Source organism: Aedes albopictus, chromosome 1, assembly GCF_035046485.1.
Source record: "Aedes albopictus strain Foshan chromosome 1, AalbF5, whole genome shotgun sequence".
NCBI lineage: Eukaryota > Metazoa > Arthropoda > Insecta > Diptera > Culicidae > Aedes > Aedes albopictus.
In genome coordinates, this window is record NC_085136.1 from 7,465,663 (window position 1) to 7,487,800 (window position 22,138).

The 22,138-nt window shown below is 42.2% G+C and overlaps 1 protein-coding gene across 1 annotated transcript in view; it reads left to right on the forward strand.

The window, feature by feature from the left end:
* LOC109413201 (uncharacterized) overlaps positions 1-22,138 on the forward strand; it is a 249,762-nt gene that overhangs the window by 50,485 nt on the left and 177,139 nt on the right. Inside the window, exon 7 of the mRNA XM_062851485.1 lies at positions 10,301-10,652. Coding sequence (XP_062707469.1) covers positions 10,301-10,652 — 352 coding nt within the window. The remainder of the gene's footprint in view (positions 1-10,300; positions 10,653-22,138) is intronic.

The following is a 22,138-nucleotide window of genomic DNA, read 5'->3' on the forward strand; positions in this document are numbered from 1 at the left end:
GGAGTTCCTGCATCGATTTTTTTCAGAAATGAATACGAGAACTCTTTCAGAAAATTATCCACGTTTTCTTTATGAAATACTTTCAGGATTTTTTTTTTCAAAAAAATAAATGAAAAAAAATAAAACAACAACAGAAATTCCTCGGAAATTTTTCGAAGGATTTCTTGAGAAAATCTTCCACTATCCAGCGTTTTTTTTTTCAGAAATTCTTCTGGGGATTATTTGGGAAAGTTCTCCAGAGCTCCCTTCAGATGTTCCCCAAGATTTTTTTTCAGAAATTTCTCCAAGATTTCCATGTGTTCATTCGGTATTTTGCCAGGGATCCCTTCAGAATTTTCTACAGGGATTCCTTGAAAAATTTCAATGATTTCGGCAGGAAATCCTCTATAGGAATACTTTCAGAAAATCCTCCATGAGTTTTTTTAGGGATTGTTTTAGAATTTTCCTAAAAGTTCCTCAAAAAACTTGTCTTGGAAATCGACCAAGGGTTTTCCGAGGAGTTTTTTCAAGTATTTCTTCAGAAAACTCTTCAGGAGTTTCTCATGGTATTTCTACGGAAATTTCCCTGGAATTTATTAAGATATTCCTCTAGAGATTCATTCAAGAGTACTTCCTTGGATGTTTTTAGTAGTTGTACTGAAGATTTCTTCCGAAATTTCTAAATATTCCTTTAAAAACGTTACAGAGATTTTATCTTTACAGAAACTTATCTAGGCAATTATCTAGGTATTTCTACATGAACTCCTTCAGAAATTCGTCCAAATATTGCTCCAGGAATTCTTTCAAAAAAAAAATCCACCATGTATTTTAAAGGATTTTTCCAATAATTTTCTTAAAAAATCTTCAATAAAATTTTCTAAGCATTCCACCAATGGTTTCCCTAGGAGGTATTTCTAAAGAAAGTTCTTCAGAAGTTCCTTCTGGAATTTCTTCAGATATTCGTTTGGAGGTTCATTCAAGAGATGTTTTGGAGATGTGTTCAGTGGTTGTACTGATAAATTCTTCCGAAAGAACCTCCGGGGATCTCCAGAGATTTCTTCAGAATTTCAGAGTTTTTTTCAGGAATTTCAGCAAGGGATTTTTTAAACAGTTGTTTTCTGAGAAATTCCTCTACAAAAATCCTTTGAAAGTGATACAGAGATTCCTTCCGAAGTTTCTCCTAGAGTTCCTCCGAAGATTTCTTGAGAAATACCTTCAGGGATTGCAACAAAAATTCCTACAAGGATTTATTCTTAGAAATCGCTCCTAGGATTCCTGCACAGATTTACGCTGGAGTTGTTTCAGACATTTCTCCGGCGAGTTTTTCAGGATTTCTGGAAAGGGGATCCCTAATTTCTAGAAAACAATCCTCGAAGGAATTTCTAAATAAATGTCTGCAGGAGCTTGTGTTGGAATCATTGGTATTGGTGGAATTCTCAAAGAAATTCCACAACAAATAAACAACTCCTGAAAATAGCTCTGGAGGAATCCTTAGAAGAATTTATTGTCCAATTTCACAAAGGACATTCTACAGAAACAAGGACCGGAGGGCTGTTTTAGAGATCCACTGAAGATAGTTTTGAAACAAAAATGATTCTTTGAAGGAAAATTAAAAAAAAAATACCTGGCAGAACTGGAAAACCTTCTCCAAGCACTCATGGCATAATTTCTAGATTTTTTTTTTTTGAAAAAAATACCGTAAATTAGATTCTGAAGTAGTTGTCTGCAGCAATTGGTGGGAGAATCTTTGGAATTACTAAAGAGAGGTTTTAATAAATTATCAGTAGTTCGTGGTGGAATACCTGAAGGAAATCATGGAGAAATTCCATCAAGAAAAAGCCCTCAAGATTCTCAAATTATCTCAAAATCCCCGGAAGAATCTCCAAAGAACACTCCAGAGAAAGTTTCACTGAAATACATAAACAGGAATGCATTATAAGGGGATACTTGGAAGAATCTGTGGAGGAATTCTTGTTGAATTCATTGTAAGAAATACTTCAAGAATCTTCTTTTTATAAAAAAAATCCGAAACTATTTTAATGAATCCTGGAAGACTCCCCAAGGGAATTTTAGAGGGGTCCTTGAAGATAATTGTGGAAGAAAATCTCAACATGTTTAAGAGAAGGAATATAATCTAAAATAATTCTCGGAGGAATCTTTAGAAGAATTCTTGGTTAACTCATAAAAGAAATAACTCCAGAAACATGTAAAAAACACAATTCATGAAGGGGTTTCCTCGGAGTAGTTTTCAATTAGGTGTAACATTAAAGTCATTACCTTGGAGGAGGCTTACTAGTCCAGGGTACATTGATTTCCAAATAACCCTTTTTCGAGTTGCGCTCCTCAGTGGTTCCCAATCTGGAGTCATGAGACCCGAAAAAATTTGATGACATAGTTCAAATGTGTAAAATTCAAACACTGTTTTGGTTTGGTTTATAATATCGTGTGTTTCAATTATCAGGCCATAACAAGTGGTCTATCGGTTCTTGGGAAATTAATGTGGCCCGTGACCTCAAATTGGAAACCACCCAGATTTACCATCAGTAGGTCGGAACCAGAGGCTCGTTATCCTCCATTTGAGAAATTTGTGCCATTCCCTTAAGGTTTATCATATCACTATATTTTGTTTTTTTTTTGTTTTGAGTTGTAGAACTTTGGGGCTGTCCATAAACCACGTGGTCATTTTTTGGGACTTCTCAAACCCCCCCCCCCCCCCCCGCGTGGTCATTAGTCCATACAAAATTTTTTATTCGTCCATACAAAATGCTCATTGGCCGAACCCCCCCCCCCTCCTCATGACCACGTGGTTTATGGACAGCCCCTTTTTTATTTTATCCTAACCTTTTAGTTCTTTAGAAATTCGGGTAATCCGAGACATTAGATAAGGCACCACTGCTGAGCTATGGGACACCTCTGGATTGAAATTACAACTTTTGAAGATATTGGCAGCTGGGGCTTGTTCATAAACTACGTAAACTCTGAGGTAAACATCGTAAACTAAAGTCTACGATGTTTATAAATGGCCTCCATAATCTTAAAATTGTGTAATGTCGATGTTCAAACATGTCTTTACAAACTGAATCTCACTAACACCCTGAATATCAAAAAACTCTGTTTGAGGTTTTATGGTATTCACATTGTCCCCCCTGTCCCACTCTATACTTTGGTGGCTTCTTAATCTTCCCTGGCAACTTCTCCTGAATAACCCACATCCGATGAAACTCCCTCTATCTCTTCATCTAAAGTCCATATTGGAATATAGATACTCTCGTTACACCCTCTTCTATAATGCTCCCCTTTCCACCTAAATTTTTTTCAAAAAGCCTCAAAACCCCGCTCAGACATCTCTATCCTGAAACCTTTCCTGATACTTCCCTAAACACCTTAACCTTCCTTAACTCGCACGGATGGTCGCCACCGTCAACACCACGCTAAAAATGAGTGCAAAAAGCGATATTTTTCTAAATGTTGCACAAAATACATCAGCGCGATCGCTCAAGGGTTAAATCTTCTCGAAACTCGTTCAAGCTTTCCTTTGCTCTCCTTGAAATCGCTCTCAAACAAACCCCTTCATTGCTCTCATTCAGCTTCCCTTACCAGGGAGCTTTGAACATTCACTGTAAGCTTCCTCTTTCCCTCCTACTTCCTAACCACAGGCTCCCACGTTTAAAATTTTCTTGGAAATTCCTTCAAACCCGTCTAAATCTAAAAGAAACAACGTCAAAAGCTCCCTGGAACTCCCCTGAACTTCCCTTCTTCTACTTATCTTTAGCACACTACCCCTGTCAATACTTCAAACTCATCCTGTTCCTCTTCAGAAACCTCTCCAAATCCTCCTGGAACCTTGCCCTCTATAATAAATTACTCCTGAAAGCTTACTTGCTTTATATTAAACTCTGTTTGCCCTAACCACTACTTACTCTCCCCACGATGCATCAATGTACCCCTGTTGAAACCCGCTGTAGCCTTCTGAACCTTAGGAAACCCATGAAATGCTCTAAATCGCCGGTAAACTCCTTCTGTAACCTCCTAAAACATCCCTGAAGCCCTCAAGACACACTGACACTCCCTAAAATGCCAATGCACTGAAAAGACCGTAAATACTCATGACGATCCATAAAAGATCCGTCAAAACCTCCTGAGATCCTCTGAAATCCAATGAAATCCTCTGAAAGGCCATGAAATTACTGCCCTCCTGAAAACATTCGGAATCACAATGAGACTTCATGAAACGCCCCGGAAATTCTTGTGGCCTCATGAAAACATCTGATACTCCCTGAATCGTTCTGAAGTTCCGCAAAACCTCAAGAAATGGCCCTAATAGTCCTCGGAGGCCCCAAAACTTATTGAAAACCCCTGGAATTCCTAAGAATGCTCCTAAACCTCCTGAAACACCTCTATGAACCTTTTTGAAACAACCTGAAATCCTCTGAACTCCGTGAAAAATCCCTGAAACACTCTGAAGCTTGGAACCGACTTCAATCCCCTAAAACGCTCTAAATGCGGCCCTCTGAAGTTTCCTTAAAATTCCTTAAAACTCCTACTCACATGCTATCCTCTGGATTCCACATGAGAAGTCATGAAACGTCCCATAAATCCCCTGGAATTCTTTGAGGCCTGAAAATCCCTGATATAGCCCCCTGAAGCACCATTGAATACTCTCTGAATTTCTCTGAGGTCCCATAAAACGCCCGCCATTTAAATCCTGAAACCCCTGAAATTCCTCTGTAATCACCATTAGACAAAATGAAACCCCTAAAATTACCTTGCAGCCTCCCCTGAGACTTCCTTAAACGTTCCGGAGCTTCTTAAGGCGACCTGAAATTGCTCTGGAATCAACTTAAACGCTCCTAAAACCTCCTGAAATGCGTCTATAAATTCTGCTGAAACATCCTCAAACCGTATGTATTATACCTCCAAATGTTCGTATTGGTACAGTAATGATTAGCCAAATAAATATCAGTTTTTGAATCACCATTGCAATGGAAGGATGTCCCGTGTTCCACCTGATGCTAACCTTAAATGCTAAAAAAACTCCAGTAAACCCCCTAACCGCTCCTGAAGCTCCTCCTGAAAGTCCCTGAGACTCCCCGCCATGCCAAAACCTCCAGAGGTTCTTTGAAGTTTCCTTGAAACTCTTTGCAGCCACTACCCTCTCGCAAACCACTGGAATCCCCATAAAAGAACATGAAACCCAGAAACCCCTTGGAATCCTTTGAAACTTGAAAATCCCTGATACTCCCTAAAACGTCTTGAAACTCCCTAATACCCCCTAAAACATCAGGGGAAAATTCTGAATTCTTCGGAGGTGTCATGGAACGCCGCTGAAAACCAAGCAGAAAACCTCCTGTAACCTCCTAAAATTCCACTAGAACTCCACGAAACCCCAACCCTCCTGCGAACCATCGGAACCTTCTGGAGCCTCCTGAAAACGTTTGAGACTCCCGCGAACGCTGAAACCCTCTACAGTTACCTGAAATGACACTTGAAACTTTTGAAACGCTTCTGAAACCTTCTGTAAACCCATGTGAAACACTCTGGAATCTTTTGAATCCCCCTGAAATCCCTGAAACACTAAAAAAATGCCGGGAAAATGGAACCCTCTGAATGCCATTGAAAACATGTTGAGTGCCCCTGAGAACCCATGAAACGCCACTGAAAACCACCTGAGACCCTCTGAATATACCTTGAAACCTCACGAAACCATTTCCCTCCCGCAAACCTCTGGAATTCCCATGAAATATTAGGAAATGCCATTGAAACGCCTTGAGGCCTCCTGAAAATCGCTGGGACTCCCTGAAACGCCCAAAAACCACCAAAAGCTCCTGATTAGGCCCTGAAACTCCGTGAATTTCAGCTGGAGCCTTTGAACTATTAAAAACACACTGGAAACCCCAGAATCGCTTCTTAAAACCCCCGAATCTCACTGAACCGCCTCTACATACCCTTTTGAAATACACGGGAGCCCTCTGAACCCCCTGAAACCCTTTGAAACACCTTGAAACCCTTCAACGTTCTACAACGCCAGTAGGCCCCTCTTGAGTTTTCTTCGTTTTCTTGAGAGTTTCTTCGTCAATTATTTGTTTTTGTTATTTACTTCAACAATTGTTTTGGATTTTTTTTTTGTTTTTTTTTTATGTTTCTTTATTTTTCAAGTTATTTCATCGGCATTTCCTTCGGTAATGCTTTTAGTAATTCATTCAGCTATTCCTTTCTTTATCCATGTCATTTGGGATTTCATCAGCATATATTTCTTTGAAAACATTTTTCTGCGTACTCCATACGGATATTTCATAGGAACTCGTGCTTCAAGGATTTTTTGCGGCATTATGTTTCGGGAAGTTTTCTGCAAAATTCCTTCGGGACTTGCTACGCAAATTTATATTGGAATTTCAATTACCGTCAAGTCGCCCGTCACCGTGGGGGCTCCATTCTCTCGAGAATTATTACTAACCCAAAATCGATAGTGTTTGATGGTAGATCTTCAACAGCGTTGCAGTGTTTACCGACTCCAAGTTACCACTCCACTCGCAAATAGCGATGAAAGGCTTTAAAAAGGGTAAGCCACAACGGAAAAGCAAACTCTCCCTAGAGGGTAGGTTGATGATGATGATGATGATGATGATGATGATGATGATGATGATGATGATGATGAAACATAAAAGTTGAGAGATAACAGATGAAGATGAACAGAGATGAAAGAATAGAGGGATGAGAGATAAGAATTGAGAGATGATTACGATAAATGACGAGACATGGTGATGATGAGAGATAAGCGAAGAGGGTGAGAGATGAGAGATGATGATGAAAGATGAAAGATGATGATGATGACAGATGGTGATGAAGATGATGATAATGACCGATCATGATGATGAGAGATGAGAGATGAGAGATGAGAGATGTGAGATGAGAAATGAGAGCTTTGAGATAAGTGATAAGAGATAAGAGATGATAACGATGTGAGATGGTGTTGATGATGATTAGAGCTGGTGATAATGATTATGATGATGATTATGTTGAGACGAGAGATGATTATAATAATGAGGAATTAGAGATGAGAGATGAGAAATGAGATATTTGAGATGAGAGAAAAGATATGAGATATGATTATGATGAATGATGAGAGATGAGAGATAAGATGTGATGGATGTGAGATGAAATATGGGAGATGAGAACGAGAGATTAGAGATAAATGTAGCATCATCAACTTGGCAGTAGGCGTAGCCGCGTGCAGACGTGTTTTGTTTTGCTCGTCGCGTTTCTTTCGCGTTCGCCAATTTTTTTGTGATTCTGCCGACGGTTTGGCCGGTGCTACGCCATCCGGATAGCTTCCGCGTGTGAAAGAGTGCTTGTTCTGTGAGAATTTCAATAGTCGATTTGTTGATTTCGAAAATAATCATCATTTCCAAATTACTCATGCGATAGCGGGGGGTTTCAAAGATTGAGTGTGTTTGATTGCCGCTGCTAAAGTAGTTCGGGTTCGAAAACGGTGCTGAAATTCGTTTCGAGAGTGCAGGAATGTGCCGTCTATTTGGCGTTTTCACGTAGAGCGGTCAATGGCGCTACGCCTGCCTGTAGTTTTTCATTGTAAAGTCCCTATGACTGCAATTTTGTTCCGTGTTTTTTACGTATGTGGCTATTGAACTACCACCATGCCATCAGTGGTCCGCGAGAGATTAAAGAATCATCCCGTGTAGCTCAACATTCATAATTTCGTGGGAGCTAAAGTGACGTGTGTTCAAATGATGACTGACTGCAAGCGCAACGGTGGCGAGACGAAGAGGAAGCCTGACTGCACAATAAAGACGTTGCCTTGGTGATGGCAGCGCTACCTTGGATTGGATGGATTCCGGTGAGAATGTTCCGATTACTTTTACTACAACAAAATGAACTAAATACGCGCCAGTTTCAAAGATTATCTTTGAATCAGGAAGTGTGTTTGCATTATCATTATCCAAATGATAACAGTAATGTACACATGCGGGGCTTATTGTAAGTGAAAGTGACTTCTGAATGGACGTGTCTCTCCAGCCATTCTGAAATGGGTCTCTGAATCTGCAATAGAGCTATCACCTTCTAACTCCCGGACTAAAGCTTTTTGCAAAAGCATCAAAATGATATTGCAGAAAACTTTCTTCCATAATACCACTGCCGGACAGTGGGGGTTAGTTGGATCACACACACACACACACACACACACACACACAAATGTAGCATCATCAACTTCATCTGTGTCGCATCGCCAATCAGTGCGACATCCACAGCATCCGATCTAGCTGCTGCACTCACTACCGATAGGTACCCCAATACAGCGAAAACGAGATGAGTAATGGTGATGATGATGATAATGATGATGAGAGACGTGAGATGAGAGATGATGATGATGATGAGTGAAAATGATGATAAAGATGAGAGACATGAGATGAGATATGCCGATGATGAGATATTAGAGATGAGAGATGATTATGATGGGAGATGGTGACTAAGATGATGATGATTAGACATGAGAAACGAGAGTTGATGATGATGACAGCTGGTGATGATGATAATGAGAGATGAGAAATAATGATGGTGCTGGGAGACCATGATGATGAGGTATGAGAGGTGATTCTTGAGAAATGAGAGCTTTGAGATGAGCGATAAGAGATAAGAGTCGATAACGATGATAGATGATGATGGTGATGATGATGAGAGATGGTGATAATGATGATGATGATGATCATGATGACTATGATGATGATGCTGAGACGAGAGATGATGATGATTATTATGAGAAATTTGAGATGAGAGATGAGAAATGAGAGATTTGAGATGAGAGATGAGAGATAATTTTGATGAGTGATGATGGATTAGAGATAAGAAATGAGGGATGAGAAACAGGACATGAGAAATGGGTGATGAGAAATGGGTGATGAGAGATGCGAAAGAGAAAATCATGATGATGATAATGAGAGATGAGGGATGAGAGATAAGAAAAGATGGATGAAAGATGAAGATATGAGTAATGAGAGTCGAGAGATGACAGGTGAGAGATGAGAGATGAGGGATGAGGAAAGATATTAGAGATGAGAGATGATGATGCTGATGATGAGATGATACATGACAGATGAGAGATGATGATGATGATGAGAGAAAATAGATAAAAAATAAAGGATGAGTGTTAAGTATCATGATGATAATGATGATAATATTGAATAATTTTGAGTATAATAATGTCCTAAAAACAGTTTCAACAGAACTTTGAAGCAAATGCATAAAAAACTTGATGGTTTAGTAAAAAGAATTGTTTACGAAAAAATGCAATAAAATGTTGTTGATAAGGGGTATATATATATATCTTATGTTTGAAGCCAATAATAATCAAAATAAAGTATTAATCAATTTTTCAGTAATTCTGCGGTTCCAGAGAATTTGAGTTTCCAAAACAATGTGAAAGACGGACAGAGGGAGGATGTCGGGAATGATATGCGTACAGATAAAAGAAATATGAATATGAAAAAGGGCATATATCAATGGAAGTGTTGCCGAACGGCATCAAAACAAAGCAAGCACTGAGATCCAAATGTACAAAGGCTGGGACACTCCATTTATTCAAGAAGTGCAATTTCAGCTTTTCATACATTTTAGATCAACATCGGCCCCGGCCAAGTCCTTACAATACATTTGGAACGGAATGGAATGTTAGTGTGTGTTTTTGTTGTTATAGATACTGAAGGGATGTAAAGTCCGGTAGTCACGTTCGGTCGGTGTGTAGGGGACATACACAGGATTAATGACTTACACGTAGTATGGCAGAAAAACTGGATTGATTTTTTTTTCTGTTTTGAAAACTGATGACTCGATAGGGTTTTTCGACCTTACGTCATTCGACTTTTCGTCTTTCATTTTCCTGTAGGTATTTTGATATAGATTACTTAGAACACAAACGGACTAGGGAGTCAGAAGGGGAACCGGTCACAGGAGGGGCACTGAATCATTTTTATTTCGTATTAAGAGGGAGGGACAAGGCAAGCCGAAACGGAGCCAAGTCAACCCTGGGTAAGCGGGAACATAAATTTTAATTTTGATGGGTCTGCTGAGAGCATTTCCGATGGAAATTTCAACATTAATCGCCGAGTTTTACGAGTTTATGGACTGTCATTGGATTTACTTTAGGGGCCGTCGTGGGTTTGTTTTTATTTCTGTCGACGGTTGTTCGGCTGAAGGGCAAATAAATCTCCGACCGCGTGCGTAGGATGTCATGGCGCGGCATGTAACTTTTATTTCCGCAAGGCCTGCTCTGATTCGTGTGTTTCGCTTGTTTTTTTTTTCTCGTTCACAGAGGTCGACGAGCAGCGGAAGGCATCGTTGGTGAATGGTTTTAATGGCTACTCGACGTACAAAGACAACGGAGGTCTGGGCAGCTTCCAGATTCAGCCCAACACCGGATACAACAGTCTGGATGGGTACTACACTGGGATCAGGATGCACCACCGGGAGCGGGAGCGAAGTGGGGGCATCGGGGTGTTCAACATCGAAGGACACCGGATGGGCGACGAGGCGAACGAGGACGAGGAGAGTGATAAAAAGACTTCCTGGCATAAGGGCGACTATCATACTAATTTGTACTACGACAATAAACAGCAACAGCAACAGCAGCAGCAGCACTACGATAGCGGATATAGGAAACATCGGTAAGTGCATTAAGCTTTTGGAAGATACAAAGTTACGAGAAAGCTTTCGTAACAAGAAAGCGCTTAATGGAATTAGCTAATGCGTTGCATATTTAATTCGTTTTCTTGTTAAGGGAAATTGCTTGCATATTCACCAAGAGATCGTATTTTTGGAACGTGCAACCAATGGCGACGAGATGGAATTTCATAGCCTTCCTTGATCCATCGTTCCTAACAAAACTTATTTTTGTGTATACATATAATCTAAATCTATGAATTCAGCCTAAATTCAAACAGAATTAATGTTTTATTCGATTTCGAGCAATATTTATTGTAAGAGGATAAGAAAACACCTCAACACATGTCTTGTCCACACTGGTATCAGTAGGTCGGCTCTAGAGGCACGTTCTCCTCCATTTGGGAAATTTGTGCCATCAAAGCCATCCAAACGCCCGACCTACTTCGATGACGGCGACGCTTCGATCTCGCATGTAATTCCATTATCTACTCGTTAAAACCAAACAGTCCCATTTCCGGTTCCTTCCACCGCGTACCGCCTGCTTCGATGAAGCAACTGTCTGTCTGTAGGTATGCCACCCATGCATGCATGCGATGTAACTGTTGTGTCGGGCAGCAGTATGTATGTCATCATCGCCCTGTCAGCTGGGATGACATTATTGAATCCTCACCAGTAGTTCCAGTGCAGTGCGAGAGTATGTTGGTTGGATGGTGTCTGATGCGTCCGCCCGTTACTGGGCACCACCTACGACGACGGGCGGATAACTAGATTCATTCTGTGTTGAGGGGTGCCGTATTCCGGAGTGTGTATGACGGGGAGCTTGTTATCCGTTTTCTCAGCTCGCAGCTGCTGCAGTCGAGTTCTATGCGGAGGTCTGGAACTGTTGCAGTAGCAACAGAGCACATAAATACCCGTCTTGTTGTTCTTGACAGGCAGAGCCGTTTTGTGTGTGAGATGGAGTCAGTACGTGCCAAGGATTGAGATGGGCGGGACAACTCCCTGGACGACATGCTTGTTTCCGTTGGGTGTGAAGACGATGACTACGCGCTTCATGGGAATGTGTTTCACCAAAGGAAATTATCAGTTATGGATTTGCGGTGAGATTATCATTACTAATAGTTGGAATTATGTTATAAGACACAAATGCTGTTATTGGTGATGCAATAACAGTAAACATTTCAGGTTGCTTTGATCATTCTGTAAACAGTACTGAAAGCGTTCCAATTTGTTATTTCCAGACAACTTGGATAATGTTCTATACAATGTATAGTATACATTTAAAGCGATTTCTTATCCATATTACAAGACATGTGAACTTCTGCAATTGCATCAAAAATGCAGTAGATTTTACACAAACGATCTACTGAAATCGTTGCAAACAATCAACGAACGAATATGAACAACATTGCTGTCACGAGACCACTTCACCGAGCTCCCCATATTCGATTGGTAATTAATTTTAATCCTCGCACGTACAATTACGCTTGCACTACCCAGCCATATTTGCCCAATCAATTAGTCAAAATCTCCGCGAGCAAACACCTCCGAAAGCCATAATTATCAGCGATTAATTCCCTGGGTGCAATTCTCTCGGTGCTTATGTGTGTCTGTACGTATGTGTCTTTCCCCTCATACCGCGGTTGCAGTTCTTCACCTTCGCCATCATAGTAGTTCGTTCACCACAGGAACCACTAGAACTGACAGAAAGCGCCATCCACCGCACCACCGTCGTGGAAAGATGAAGAAGATGCCGACAGGCAGGGGAAGCAGCCACAACTACCACCAGTGGCTCACATTCATACAGATGGAACGCGTTCTGGATGTGTCATTTGGTAATAAATAATAGGAAATGTAATAGTCCTTCAAGAGCTCTATGCCGCACCTCACACGCAAACACCCTCTTCTGAACGCTGAACGGTGAGGCAGGATCACGACATGGGTTCTCGGTGCTATTCAACAAACAAACAAACGAGTGGATTCAGGGTTGCCAGGTGTTCGTTATGAATGACTCACATTACGTACAAGGTAAAAACTAGCAAAATTTTGATTAGCTTCCCGGATAACTTCCAAAGTCTCATTATGTCTGGCGTAAAACTTTGCATCATTAACCCGTTTCAGTGTGACAGTTTGAATTCAGCATGATTCTCCATTCTGTGTTATCGCATCTTGTGCTGTAGCTTACTTGATTAAAGCGTCGGACTAGCGATACGGATTCGTTGGTTCGCACCCCACCAGAGTCAAGTGTTTTTTTTTTCACAAATACGTCTCCTAATTTAACTTAACACGCACTGTGCCTTTAAATTTTGAGTTTTCTCGTCTAGTGAAAGTTTATTTCAGTTATCTAGTACACTTTCACAAGGATATTCAAGAAGGATCGCAGCATGCCGTGCGCGAGGGTTTTCAAATAATCTGTCACACGGTTTCTTTGTTTTAAAATAGTCGGCCGAATCGTTAATGGTGGTGCTACGCCACCCGAATAGTTTTCCATTGAAAAGTGCTTCTTGCATAGGGACAAACGAGTCTGATTCGCGGTGACGATGCCAGTTAATGGCAAGAGGCCTCATTTTTCGTGCAGGATTGGATGAGCTGCGGTCAGTTTGTTAGTACGTCATCGTTACCCGTATGCAACCGGACAGTTTTAGTGTAGAAAGTTTGGTTTCTGAGTTTGGATTCCGTTGGTAAAATGGTGGAAAGTGCAGGTTCTGATTGAAAAATTAAGCAAGATTTTTAAGAGAAATTGTGTTTCTTTGCATTTGGCGGGCGCTGCCGGATCGTGGATCTTTAAGCCCAGTTTCGAGTTTAACAGGAATCGCTCAAGAAACGTCTTGTCCGATTCCAGGCAGAAACTTTCTATGGTGGCTGCCATTTGAACTGTCATTTTCTTCGCAACTGCGTAATGCGATCGAAGAAAAAACGGTTTCTTGAGCGATTCAGTCCTAGGATAGGATGTGACAACAGACATTCCTCTGCCTTGTTATTTTTCGTTCAATTTCGTCGACGATTGAAAGCCAGTGCTGCCACTTTTATTTATTCCAAATCTTTCAATCAATTTAGATTTAACGATTGAAATTTGGATGCATATTTCTCGATAATGATTAACCTGGGCTTGTTAGGGGAATATCTGTAAGTAAAAAGAAAATCGCGTTAAGTACTGTTCCTTTGAATTCCACTAAGAATTTGCATCCTTTGACAGATACGTGTTTCGACCTCAACTGTAAGGTCGTCTTCAGTGTCTTGTACTTGACTCGACTCACCGTACTTGCACTTGCATATTTCTCACCGTAAATCGTTAGTTGTATTCAGAATAGCATTAGTTGCAAGTAAAATTGATTTCAAACGAAAGGTTATTTCATTTATAGTGATCAAACAATTAATTGATTTTGCACCAAATCGATGATAGTTAACAATGTTTAGACATAAGAGTCAGTTTAGGTTGATTTACATTTGAATGCTGAAAATTTTAAGTCGATAAAACTTGAATTAAAAAATACAATGATTTTAAATAATGGTATCACATGCTAAGCCTACAAACTAGCAGCACGGCCAAACCAATAACAAAGCGATCTGATCGCAGCAAACGGATATCATTTTCGATCAATCAGCGGCTGGTCTCCGTTTGACAGCAAAATGGTCTCAAATCGGCTGACTACGTGACCCATCCTATCCTAGATTCAGTCAAGGAATTGCCCATGCATCAAGATAGCCTGAGAAATTCCTTCTGATCTGCAAACAGCCCTTTAAGCGCTGTTTGCAGATCAGAAGTAATTTCTCAGCCTATCTTGATGCATGGGAAATTCCTTGCCTGAATCGCTCAAGAAACCGGTTTTTCTTTGATCGCAGTACGCAGTTGCGAAGAAATGACAGTTCAAATGGCAGTCACCGAAGAAAGTTTCTGTCAGGAATCACTCAAGAAGTTTCTTGAGCGATTCCTTTCGAACTCGAAACTGCGCTTTAGTTGTTACAATTTCGGCAGATGGAATTCTGTTTCAACTGGCAGCGATGCTGCAGAATTTGTTTTTTTTTTTCTCATTGGCAAACACTGCGCCAAGACAGTTGTCATTCTGAATGTGATCCAGATGAAATATCCACGAAGTTTAGATTGAGAAGACTGGTGACCAAAGTTGTGAAGTTTGGACACGTACGCGCTCGTAAAGTGGTCTGGCGATGATCGATTGCATGATTAGAAGTTACTGTTTGGATGTTTCCATAGTGATAACAGTGCCGCAACGATTTTCTGTTTTAAAGAAGCATAACTTGTCGAGTATGTATAACCAAGAACTTAAGTTGAACTATGCTTGCATTGAGGCTGAACAAGCGATGTTGGAATTGCGAAAAATTGCATGGTTCAGCTGTCAAAAACTATTCGATTAAGAGCTGAAATATAACTGATTTATGCTTCATTTTTGTGAATGTTTTAAAGCTGGTTACAAAGAAATAGAATATTCTATTCAACTCAATATTCAGCCATCTAGGTTTTGCTGAATAAAGAGGCTGAACAAGTTATAGACGGACTTGGTGGTCTAGTGGCTACAGTTTCTGATTCGTATTTGATGGTCATTGGTTCAATCCCTGGCCCGTCCCTTTCCTCCTACTGTGCATCTTTCTATCTACTTCCTCCATCTCTCTCTCTGCATATACAACTCAAGTATATTCCAACTTCCACAGCACAGTGTATAATAACGCCTGCAAGTTATGCAACCAAGACGAACTGTGCAGCTCGACCTTCATATTCACCACACAATCAATCAGCTTACGAACACTATAAATACCATCCATCCATGGATCGCATCACCAACCCAACGGTGACTCCCAGATGTCCCATCCTTTCCTACTAACAAACACCCAGTCCGTGTGGGTTGTGGGGACGCAGAGGTGCTCTCGGTCTCTAGAAGCAACAACCAGTACACTCTAGCATTTCTTTCCATTCCCAGCTGACTAGAAAGGACTTGGCCGGCGCCGTTATTGATCAAAAATGCATGAGCTGCTCGTATTGCACTTTGAGACTAAGTGGAGTGTCCCCGCCCTTATTCATTTGGATCTCAGTGCAATTGGTACCAGCTCAGATCAATAACGGAGAAGCAGCCATTGACATGTATAGTCAGAATTGGCACAGCTCCGTACCACCCTGCGACGGCGCAACACGCGGTTCACACAGGACAAGACAACACCGGTGGATGGATGAACCATCTGCTGAGCATAGACGTCAGTTAGTGAGACGTGTTGGCGTCACAGCAGGTTTGTAGGACATTTCTTGGTGCTGTCAGAAGTGCGTCGCAAGTGACAGTCAGTGAAGGTGTTTTAATTGTCAGAGTGAAAGAGGGGCTGAAAGAGCTCGAACCAGAGAAGGCGAAGCAGAAGCAGGAAATGGAAAAGGAGAAGACGTTGCACCGGAAACGTCTGGAGATAAATGTTCGAGATGCGCCAGTAGCTGGAGAATGGAACTCGAGTTCGAACAGACGCAGATGGCGAAGAAGTTCGTCGAAGAAGAATGCGGACAGAGATGGAAGAGAAGCTGAAGCGGAATTCAAGAGCGAACGATGGCGAAGAAGAGTTGGAGCAAGCTGTGGGAGGCGGTAAAGTTGCAAGCTCGAAAAGCGGAACAAAGAAGATGTCGGAATCGGAGCGGACGAAGCCGGGGAAAGGACTCGAGAAGAAATAGTCGAGGAATGGAAAGCCTGGAAAAGCGGATGCAACGGTAGCGGACTTCGAAGATCCGAGACGAGAGTACCACAAACACTCGACTCCAAAAGGATCTCGAAAACTGACACTAAAGCCGGTTGGAGGTCCATCGAGTCTGCCGGATTTTTTTTAAGATTGGGTGCGGTGGAGATTCGACGCCACTCGGACGACCAGGGGTTCCCAAACCCGAGAAGTTATTAAGTCGGAAAGCACGAGTTCTGAAGAAGAAGAAGAGTTCACTGAAAGCTGCGAACAAGAAGAAGGATGCTTAAGGGAGGAAGAGGAGAGCTCCGCAGAGAAGGAAAAAGCAACGAAGAAAGCTTGGAAAGTTCCGAAGAAGAGAGAAGCCTCGATGAAAAAAAGTGGAAAAGGCAAGGATGAGCGGAAGAAGCAGCAGCGTGAACCGACGAAGGCGCAGATGTCCGCTCGGCAATTCCTGTCCAGGAAGTTGTCAACGTTTTCTGGCAGGATGGAAGAATGTCCGATGTTCATCGGCAGATACGAAACGTCAACGAAGGCGTGCGTCTTTTCCGATGTGGATAATTTGGCACGGCTACAGGAGTGCTCAAATGGAGAAGCCCTGGAAGCGGTGAGGAGCAGACTGCCTTTGCCAAAATTTGTCCAGAAGACGTTATACAACAGGCCAGAACAACGTCTCAACATGCTGTTGGTGAAGGTTCGTAACGCAGCACCACCGAAAGCGGATCGGCTGGCAAGTTTCAATAGTTTGTAGTGGTAGTGCAGCAGCTTGCCGATCACCTAGAAGCAACCGGACCAACGTCGCACTTGGTCAACCCTATGCTGATCCAGGAGCTGACGGAGAGCTACCGGCTGGCACCCAGCTGGAGAAGGAACCCCCCGTTCCGGAGACTCTGGAACGAAGAGAGGATTGACGTGCAGAATGCACGACGGCTACGTGCATTCGCAGGACGTGGAAGAGGGTAGGAGTTCGAGTCTACCTAGGAGGTAGAGATCACTACAGCCAGAACTGCGAAAAGTTTCAGGAGGCTCCAGCTCGGAGAGCGGTGGAAAGCGATACGCAGATGGAAGCTATGGCAACTGTGTCTGAATGAACACGCTACCGCCGGCTGCATGCTGAGCTTCCGCTGCAACACCAAAACTCGCTGCTTTATTTTGTCAGGTCAGCCACTGGACTGAACTGCAACGTTCACGCTGAGCAACCAAAGTCAACCGTGATTTTCCGGATGATGCCAGTCACTCTGCACTGCGGCAAATATTCCGTGAACACTATCTCGTCTCTGGACGAAGGATCGTCGTTTACGCTGGCCGAAAAGGCAATGGTGAATCGACTAGGAGTTCGAGGGGTTCCACAGCCTCTGCGCCTCTGACTTGGACTGCCGGAGGAAGATTCGCAGTGCGTGAGTCTGTTCATCTCGGCGAGAAGATCCACGCAACGCTTCCAGATCAAGAGTGCTCACACAGTGGACAGCATGAAGCTGCCGCAGCACACGGTAGCTATTTCAAAAGTGGTAAGAAATACGCGCATCTCCAAGGCCTACCAATCAACGACGTTCAGCATACAGCTCCACAAGTCCTGATCGGGTTAAAGGACATTCACCTTTACGCGCCGTTGGAGGCGCGAATTGACCAACCGGAGGAGCCGATAGCAGTGAGGTCGAAACTGGGTTGGACCATATACGGATCGACGGAACCTGGAAACGAGATCAGCGGAATGGTCGCGCAGCACTCGTGCAGGTCGGTGCCTCATCAGGAGCTGCACGATCTCTCGAAGAACCACTACACGCTGAAGGAGTCCGGCAGTTTCGTTGCCTTGCTTCCGAAAACGGAAGAAGACAGAAGATCGAAGAAGAGTTTGGAGAAATCGACGAGGAGGATCAGCGATCGTTTCGTGGCACCTTATTCAAAACTCTCCGAGACCTCACCGAGAGTCATTGACTCGATTACTCCATTAAACATAACTTCTGGGAAGGTTCAAAGGGAGTTTTAGGCTCAGAGGGGTTTGAGCAGATCAAAGATGTCCCAAGATGAGTTTAATGGAGTGATGCAGAGGGGTTTCAGAGAGGGAGGGTGATGCAAGGTATGCAAGAGGAGATTCTAGAGCCCTACGTATGTAAAGCAGAGTGGGTCTACAGAGAGCTTTGGCCAAAGATTCAACAGAATTTCAATAAAGTTTAGTAGAGTTCCTGGAGAGATTCAGAAGGATTTCAGGGAGCTGTCGAAGGAGTGCAATAGAGAGACGCAAGGAATGAAACAAGAAGGCTTTCATATGGTGTCATAGCATTGGTAATTTAAAGGATAGTTTAATGAGGAAAGAAAGAAGGATAAATAGCGGTTTATAGCTGTTGAGTGTAATAATTGTACAACCCAAATACATGTGTAGCTAGGTAGATTTTGTTGTGTAGAGTCTCTCAATTTGTGCAATAGTTGTCCTTGTCTCTCCATGTATCTTTGTATTGTACCTAGTTTACCGATGATACCCGAACCCGAAGACGATTAGGGCTAGCTAGGCGACAACCATCAAATAAACGGCCAATTGGCTTTTGACCACCGCACGATACGGTCGTTTCACTAAGCCCGTGTATTTTATAGCCGTCCGAGTGTCCGAGGTTCCCCGTTTTCCGTGGCCACAGTCCGCGCCGCGTGTGCAGCTAGTCGAAGAGTGAACAATAGCGTAAAGGCAAAGTGAGTGTCATGGGTCTTAAGGGGAGTTTCAGGAAACCTTTGCGAATGTTTTAAAGAGATTTTAGCGAAGTTTATGTGGGTAGAAGGCAATGGAAGGGGACGGAAAGCGTAAATAGGGTTTCAGGGAGATTGGAAGAGGTGTTTCGGGGGTAAAAACAGAAGACGTTTCACGGTTAAAACCCTTTACGGTAGACGGATTGAGGCAGAAGGTTTTCAGGATATGAGAGTTGAGGGAGTGCGGGTGGCAAGTAGCGTTTCAGGGGTGTTTAAAGGGAGTCAAGAGCTTCCACAAGGGCCTCAAAAGTTTGTTATATGAGTTTAATGAGGATTTCAGTGGTAACTTTAGAGCGGGAGCGGGACATTTGGCATAAAGTCATTTCGCATATACTCGTTTGTCGTAAGGTCTTTTAGCATAATCGAAATGCACTCGCCAAGTGTCCATTATGCCAAATGACCGTTATGCCAAATGTCTATCAACCTTATGCCAACCAACCGTAAGCCAAATGACACTGACCCGTTTCTTGGGATTCAGATGTGTTTCAGAAGGTTTTGGAGGAGTTTCAGACAGGTTTTAGAGGTCCAGAACAGTTTCAGAAAGATTGCAGGATGATTTCCGAGGCTTTCAGAGGGTGTATTTCAGAGGGTTCTGGAGGGGAGACAAACAGCACTATAGGCCCGTAATCAAAATTTCGCGACAAAAGTTATAAAAGTTTAGTGGGCTACCCAAGCACTCAGGTGAGCTTCAGGGGGTTTTCAGACGTTACAGATTGATTTGGCATGTAGATTCAATGGCCTATACTCAAGAGAGTTCTTAGAGATCCTGCATGAGGCTGTGCATTCAAAATGCTTCAGTAGATCACTGGTTACGCTGGCAGATGACCTATACTTCCGAGAGCTAAGAGATACTCTTGGGCGGCCATTGAACTCATAGCTAGATAAAATATATGAATATGAATATACATAGACAAATAGGCACATGTCACTTTCATTCATAAAACAGCGATTAATTAGACCCAACTCTCTCTCATTCTGAACCTTAAATGCGCCTCAAGCTTTCCTTGACTCTTCAAACTCTCATTTTTTCTCTCTGTTAACGATTTTAAAATATGTCTGTCTATCTGGCATCCCTGAATGGAACACATTTGTGCGTACTTTTGCTCTGAAGGGATAGATAGATCGAAGTAACCCATCCATGCAGAGAAAGAAACGTCACTTATCATCCGTTGCGTTGTTGCGTCTCGGTAGGGCATGGCCTGCTGTGGAAATGCAACAGGGGGTCATCCCTTGAGGATGTCACATGGAATTTATACGCTTTGAACCTTCTTTTTTCCGATTCGTCATACTTTTCTCGTCTGAAAGTATGTTCCCTTTCAAAATGCAGCGTACTGTGCGGATGACCTCATTCGTTGTCATAGATTGTACTAGCTGTTGGTTGTCTTGAAGAGCCATAGCACCCAAGGGAAAGAGGTGTCTTCCGAGGACCTTGAAAAGGCATATGATTGATACCCATTGTTGTTAGCTGTTATCTGCAGATGCAGACCACACAAAAGACATTTCCACTAGGTACTGGCTCTTGTACTGTTGGCTTCTTATTGCTTGCGTACAAAATGATTACGTCGCTTACTTGGTCTGTGCGATTGTAATGACACAATACGAGAAGGGCAAGAGTTCTGTGGTAAACCAGGGAAAAGGGCACCCATAACGTGGTGTTTGTTGCTCATTTGAAACAAGAAATCACAAACAGTGCAACTGACCAAGATGGATGTCATGACACTGTCAACCGGATACCGATTAGGGAGACAAACCGGATCATTGTGCTTTTGCCAGTGAACTAGATGGCAATTGTTTGACCCCAAATTATAAGAAAAACTTGTTTTTGCAACTGACGTGATTCGAATTAGACTTGAATCGATCGTAGGTCGCAGATGGCAGCTCTGCTTCAAGTGGAAGAAGAAAACCACAATAGTGTGTTATTCTGTTTTCCAGTGCGGAACGGAATTGTGTTTTTTCTCTTCAAAATCAGAACAATAGTGACTCAGCGAACAGTGAGTAATTACACAAAATGCTGATTCAACTGGAATTCCCCGCACAGAACCGGATTCCCGGAAGCAGAACAGTGCTCCCAAAAAAGCCAACAGTTACACCAACAGCAACAATAACGCAAAAAAGGAAACGTGAAAAGTGGATTTCAACTAATCTGCGTTGTTGGAGGAGATGCTCCTTTTCGGTGAGAACTTGCGCCATTCGGTGGCTGGTGGATGAGAGATTTACTTCTTTGTTGCTTCCTTTTTATAGTTGTTGGTCGATGATGATGGGTTGCATTTTGGCGGTAAGAGCTTGCAACTTTTTTGCAGTTTAGAGTAGGTACATTCGAGTTGGAGCAACAAACTAAGAAAAGCGCCCCGGAAAGCATCCATTATTCGCCGGTATTGGCAGTTTGGCAGCAGTGCTTGAAGAATATTTACGTTTAATTGAAGATTTCACTCTGCAAAGTTGTATAAATGGAACAGTTTAGGTACTCTTGTGGAGAAGAAATTGTTGCTTAGCAACAAGATATTTGGAATTCATGTCATTGCAAAGAAGTTGTTTCGATATCCCTCCAGGATTTTTACCGGGATACCGTTCGATATTCATCCAGGAACTCCATCCAGAATTCTTTCGGGAATTTCTCTCAGGACTTCTCCAAAAAAATTCTCTGGAGTTCCTGTAGACTGTTCTGGAATTTATTACGGAATGCCTTCTGAAGTTTTGTGGTATACCTTATGGAATAACTTCCGTATGGAATTCTTCTATAAGCTGCTTTTAAGATTCCTGCAGTAAAATCTTATGATTTTTTTTAAGAATTCTGAGAAAAATTTGAAGAAATTCCTTAACTAAATGAAACTTCTATTGGAATGCAAGACCTTCACAGATATTTTATAGTATCTCTTTTTGCCTATCTCGTACACTAAGTGTGCTGGAAAGGCTATATGTTCACTCAAAAAACGATTTTTCGAAAAAAGGCTCGGTCTATCAAATATCATATACCAATCAACTCAGTTCGTCGAATTAAGATGATGTCTGTATGTGTGTATGTATGTATGTCTGTGCGCAAAATAAGTTCACTCACTTTGAAGGCACTTCTCATTGAACGATTTTTCAAATT